Source organism: Triticum dicoccoides, chromosome 2A (genome assembly GCF_002162155.2).
Source record: "Triticum dicoccoides isolate Atlit2015 ecotype Zavitan chromosome 2A, WEW_v2.0, whole genome shotgun sequence".
NCBI classification, from domain to species: domain Eukaryota; kingdom Viridiplantae; phylum Streptophyta; class Magnoliopsida; order Poales; family Poaceae; genus Triticum; species Triticum dicoccoides.
Window position 1 is genome coordinate 710,164,235 of NC_041382.1, and position 6,383 is coordinate 710,170,617.

At 48.4% G+C, this 6,383-nt stretch overlaps 1 protein-coding gene across 1 annotated transcript; it reads left to right on the plus strand.

Moving 5' to 3' along the window:
• The first annotated feature begins 5,440 nt into the window (after positions 1 to 5,440).
• On the plus strand, positions 5,441 to 6,002 carry LOC119356482. Its single transcript, XM_037623439.1, has one exon. The coding sequence runs from the start codon at positions 5,534 to 5,536 to the stop codon at positions 5,819 to 5,821; it is 288 nt and encodes a 95-aa protein (XP_037479336.1). The 5' UTR covers positions 5,441 to 5,533; the 3' UTR covers positions 5,822 to 6,002.
• Positions 6,003 to 6,383: the final 381 nt, after the last annotated feature.

A 6,383-nucleotide genomic window follows, 5' to 3' on the forward strand; every position in this document is an offset into this window, starting at 1 on the left:
ACAATATAGTGAGCAATCAGTGTACTTTGGTGCGTATACGCTTATGGTAGGGAAATTCCTAGGTCTTTTTACATTTGATAGCAAATGTGCCCGTGCCTTGGAACGGAGAAGACAAATTCTCACATGCATCAAGCGATCCATTTGTGTTTCCATGTTTTTTTTTGTTAAAGGGCATCTTTATTGACTCAAAATGAAGCATCAAGTGGATACAATCACAATAAGCAAATACCCGGCCTCTATACAAAAAGCAAAGTCATAAAAGACCGAAGCGATGCCTTGTGGAGATAAAAAAAAGGAAAAAACCCGAAGCGATCAAACAACGATAGACGATATACAACGACGACCATGACAGTGTCCAATTATCACTTGACAATATAATGACTATAAAATCTCCAAAAGCAACGCCTTCAAGAAGGAAACGACACACAAGCGCCACCATCGCCGGATCAGACTTCGAAGGCCCGATCGTGGATTTTCACCCTGAAGTCCATGTCCGAGCAACCTCCAAGCAATGCCATCACCAGGGTAGCGACGTAAAAACACCGCCATTGTCAGATATAATTAAGTCAGACTAGACCTAAGGTTTTCACTTCATAGCTCAAGACCGGGTACTCGAGAAGCACCACCAAGACAAAGTCAACCAATGTTGTCTCCTCCACTTGTCTCAATCCCAACAACAACACCAGTAGCCCAGCGTCGCCATGTTTCCTTCCAGTTCATGTTTAAGTTTTGTTCCTACTTCGGCACCAACGAAATACTTTGTCAGTGTGACCGTCTTTAGAGCATCTTCAATAGATGGTCCAAATTTTGACGGTCCAAAATCAGAGATGTAAAATTTGGACCGCCAAAAAATGCGTTTTGGAGCTCCGAAAAAAAGCCAACTCGGATGGTCCAAATTCATGGTCCAAAAGAGCAACTCCAATAGATGGTCCAAATTCATGATCCAAAACCGGCCAGCAGCCGCGCGGCTGCTATTCAGCCACTGTACAGCCGCACATATTGCATAAAACATGTTTTTAAACAACATTAAAAAAAATTCATGTCCACAATATCAAATTATTACATTGGGGAATTCCGTCGAACACCTTGTGCGCGCGGTGGAAGAAGATGGCCGCCGGTTGGATTGGCTGCTGCTGATGGCCGCGGACGGCTGTGGTCGGCTCCGGACGACGGCGGTGATAAGAAATGAGCTTGGAGGCCGGCCAAGAGGAGCTCGGCGGGCGGCGAAGAATAGTTTGGCAGCCGGGCGGAGGGCTTGGTGCGGCAGTCGTGCGGCTGGCGCAATAGCCGTGGACAGGCTCACGGCCGACGGGGAGGAGGTCGGTGGCAGCCTAAGACCCGGCGGAGGCCTACCACGGCAGCCGGACCGCCAGAGGCGCCGAATCCCGCGGCGGCTGCCTCCCGAATCGGCGGCGTCCGGGCGGCTGCGAGCCGGCTATCGGCGATGGCGGCGGCGGCGGCGGAGGGCGGCGGCGGGGATGTGGGGTGGTGGCGGCGCCGACGGCGGATTCCGGCCGGCTGGTCTTCGGGCGGGCGGACGGGCGTGTGCGGGAAAGGAAATGAAGTGGCGGTTGGGCGTTCGCGGGCGGCGGCTGGTTTTGAACCAGATGCACCTCGTGATGTAAATTTGCACCGCAAGGTGTTGTATTTTACATTACGAGGAGGCCGCGGTTCAATTTTTTTTGTATATTGACGTCTGTTGGAGCATCATTTTTTGCACCAGACGGTTCAAAAGTTAGATACTTTTACATTTGAACCATCTATTGAAGATGCTCTTATGATTAGACATATCAATAATTCATCATCGACTACTTTGTCACTGTGACCACAAGTCCCACGCCAGAATTTGTTCCGTGAACTCTGAAATCCAGTGGCCCAAGCAGCCAAGCTTATCGCCAGTTCGCCACCAAGGCACCAACCTACTGACATATCCAGGAGTCTCCCATCCTTGATCGGGAAAAGAAAAAGATCTACTTAAGAAACGCAAACCAATTCGACTGCGATAAGATCAGTCGGCACGGATTCACAACCAGGGGAAGGCATCCGCCCCCCATTCCAATGCACCGACGTTGACAGGCCGCCCATGCATGCATATGTCTCTCTCCCAGCCCTTGACCGTGTGCTCGAGCAGGAGGGCCCCGCGTCTCGCACCTCTACCCATCCTACCCTCCTCTCCTGCGCCGACGACGAATGGCCACCCCGCCTCAGCACCCCCGCCACCCCGTGCAGCTCGCCTATAAGAAGCAACGTACACGATGCTAACAAAGTACCTCTTCAAACACAGCCACACAAGCTAGACTGCTCCTCACTAGTCACTAGTATCAAAAGTTCAGAACCTCCCAGTTAGCAATGGCAAAGTGTGTCGCCGTTGCGCTCCTGCTGCTGGTGGTGCTCGCGTCCTGCGACGGGAGGGAGCTGAACCAGAAGGACCAGGCACTCACAACGGCACGCGGTGCCGGCGTCGCCGAGTCCAAGGCTTCTTCGGGTTCGGGGTTGCCAGACCTGCCGGTTGTGGGAACCGGAACCAGTACCATTAACGGCCCGCTGGTGGTGATTCCTGGGGTCCCTTCTCACCCATGATCATCTCTAGTTCATGTTCTGACCTACATACATACGAGCTGAAGCTGAACTTGTGGGATTTAGACTTCTATAGCTGACATCGCCGGGAAGAAAAACACCGGCGTCTCGCTCATGCCCACGTTCCTTAATGAGTGTCTGTATCTGTATTTCCTCTCAGTCCATGTCTCTATTTTTCGCTCCTTTGTGTGCTACATGTACGTACCATCAACGTAATACATAATACTTTGTCAGTGCGAATGTGTGATCGTCTTCTTGAATAAACATACCCTATCAACAGGTTGCATCATCGATCGTACCACTCTCTAATCACAAAGTCCCAAGTCCAGAGTCGTTCTGTTAAAAGAACCAGCAAGTTTTCGTTGAGGTAACACCAATGCTTTGAAAGAGGTAAGGTGATTGGATTAATAGGGACATGCATTGATGCATGGTTATCTCTCATCAACTCTTTCGGGTTTGGAGTTTTCTTGGTCTGCGTGGATGGAGCTTCACGACATTATAGTGAGCAATCAGTGTGCATATACATTATGGTAGAGCAATTCCCAGGCCTTTTTTTTGCAACTAATTAACTGCAATTTCTTAAATTTATGCATACCATATGATATATGTAGACCCCAACCAAATTTTAATAGTTTATTCGGGTTTGGGAATTCAAATTGGTATCAGAACCGACTTTCGCGGCTACACGAACGTGTGTAGGAGCATGTGGCGCATGGCACGTGTGGTCCATTGTGACTCATGGCATGGCACACGTGCCAGACTGGATGCACAGACGTGTACTCAGAGGGAACATTCCTGTTGGGCCGACGAGGACGTCAAGCTCCTTTGAGTGAAGGTGTATATGAGAGCCTGACTTAATAGGAATGATAGACCTCTCGTATCAACAAAAAGTTCCTTCTTTTTGGGGAGGCCACTCGCAAAGAACTCCAAAGTTAAGCGTGCTAGGTTTGGAGCGATTTGAAGATGGGTGACCGACTGGAAAGTTGGTCTTGGATGCGCACAGTTGAGAAAAAAAATGCGCAGAAAAGACTAGTATTGGTCTGCGAGGTCAGTCAAGATTCCGCCAGGCGTAATGGCTAGCAACCGGTGGATGTGGCCGGAGTGTTACACTAGGCCTCAGAGGTTTTACTGCAGTTGATGGTAATGACTTTTAAGCGGAGGGCTTACTCTCTTTTGGCATGAAAGTTTTGTGGGTGATATTCTTGATAAAGACAACCATAGATGGATGCAATAGTTAGAGTGCATGTAGAGGAAGAGTAATGGAGGATAACCTGTGTATACAGGGAGCCGAGAGTTGAAAATCGTCATATTATGTGGCCAAAATTACAAGCCCTAAAGTTGGTTCCAGACTTACCTTGGTTAGTGATTGGAGATTTTAACGAAGCCTTATGGGATTTTGAGCATATGTCGGCCACTCCTCGTCCATAACCTCAGATGGTTACTTTTAGAGATACTCTAGAGGTGTATGGGTTGGTAGACCTAGGTTGCACTGTGGTTCCTTTCGTATACGATAATACGTGCAGTGGGTATGCTAATATAACACAAATGTTCGTTTAAAGCAAGTGGTTGCCTCTAATTCGTGACGAAACATGTTTGCATTTTGCTCTGTCCAACACGTGGCGTTGCCGTGCTCTGATCATGAGTCCGTGTTCTCAAAGGATCTCTAGATTAGGGTAGAGTAGGACCTCAATCTCGGAGGTATGAGGTTTTTTGGGAGAGGGGACATGATCAAAGAGGCCCGAGACTCTGCAGGCAGTTGTTCTCTCTTCATGAAGCTCTAGAAGCGGAACTTTGTGCTTGCATGAAAGGGTTACCTATGGCTCTCTAGCGCAGCGATTCACCTATAATCATTGAGATGGACTGCTTAGTTGCTGGATCTTGACAAATCGACCTATTATTCTATTGTGAAGGAACTCAGACATCTTAGATTCTTAGGCCTCTCTGTGAATCTTGTATTACTCATGTTAGTCATCACTATAATAAAGTCAGGGATTGTTTAGCTAAGTTTACTTGATTGAAAGGTAGAACCATGACTTGGCTCGGTTTTGGGTGTCTAGAAGTCCAGATGCTGTTGAGCTAGCTTTGGCTGATTGTAAGAACATTATGGTTGAGTAATATACAAGTTTTTCACTCTAAAAAAGATACTCCATCTGGATGTACCCCTCTAACCTCTTTCTTCTCGCGCCATACGTAAATGAATACGACACAAGTTTTTATATGTATAATCAATGTGCACAAGGTCCTACTTGTGAGAACAATTTGGCACCACATAAGCTTACGAAAGATCGTAAATTTGACACCCATGCCAGGCATAATTTACATAGTCAATTTGGTATTTGGCACGCCGTGGCTGCCCTTCTCGGCAGGCAAACCAAGTCTTAAATGGAGTGCAGAGTCCTTGTTAGAAATGGATAAAGATGGAATGAAACGTACCAGTCAGAGGCTCTCTTCACCACCACTTGGGATAACAAAGATCCTAAAACCATCGACACAAAATTGGAATGGGAAAACTAGATCTTGCATCTGTGTTGAGCAGCTCACATTTCCCATCCTTGATCGGGAAGGAAATATCTACCCAAGAAAAGCAAACCAATTGACTCACCTCGACTAGCTACCTGGCCTTCTCGACTGCGATGAAAAGAGGCAGGACGGATTCGCGGACAATAATTCCATCCGCCACATTCCAATCCACGGACGTTGACATGCCGCCATACTTGAATGCCTCTCTGCCGCCCGTGACCTGAGTGAGAAGGACGGGCCAGCAATTTTGCATGTCGCACTCTACCTATTCTATCCTCCTCTCCTGCTCGGACGAGGCACGGCCACCCCGCCACCCCGTACAATTCGCCTATAAGAAGCAGCGTACACAATGCTAAGCCTAACCTCACTCCAAGACAGCCACACAAGCTAGACTATCTCCTCAGTAGTATTACCAGAGCTAGCCTCCCAGTTAGCAATGGCGAAGTGTCTCGCCGCCGCGCTCCTGCTACTGGCGGTGCTCACGTCCTGCGACGGGAGGGAGCTGAACGAGAAGGTTGCAGCGACACGCGGTGCCGGCGTCGGCGAGTCCAAGGCGATGGGGTTGCCGGACTTGCCAGCTGTGACTCTCCCCACGGCCCCGACGCTCCCGACGCTCCCCACACTCCCGATGCTCCCGACGCTCCCGCTGGTGGGAGCCATTACCGGTACCAGTACAATTACCGGCCCGGCGGTGGCGCTTCCGGCGATCCCTGCTCACCCTTGATTATCTCTCTACCTGTACGCACTGTCCGGAGGGAAAAACATCGGCGTTGCGCTCATGTCCATGTTCCTTCCTTGATGAGCGTCTGTAACTCTGTATTTATCTTCAGTTAATGTTCTTGTATTTTTCGTTCCTTGATGTGCTACATGTATCATGGACGTAATAAATACTTACTTCATCAGCGTGATCCCCTTCTTGGATAGACACATGAACAGGTTGCAGCATCGACGTACTACTACTTCGTCACTCTAATCTTCTTCTTTTTTGACTCGAATCACCTAATCGCAAAGCCCCTTGTCCAGAGTTGTTCTGTTAGAAAGAACTATGGCAAGTTTCGCGCCACGCCACGCGGCATATTTATCTGAGTTGTTGCAACGTTGAATCATTTGTATTTTGAATTTGTTTGCATTGTTGAGTTCTGTCTTGATCGGGGGCATTATTTTGCTTGTGTTTTGGCAGTGTACCTCAATTTTTTTTTGATATTTAACTTGAGAATACCCCGCGTCGGGAACTAGTTGATAACATGACAACAAAAAGTAAGTACTACCGCAGAGTACATAAGAAT

Bases quoted from the DNA above. Each gene is read 5' to 3' on its own strand.
- LOC119356482 (XM_037623439.1), top strand. From the start codon at position 5,534: ATGGCGAAGTGTCTCGCCGCCGCGCTCCTGCTACTGGCGGTGCTCACG.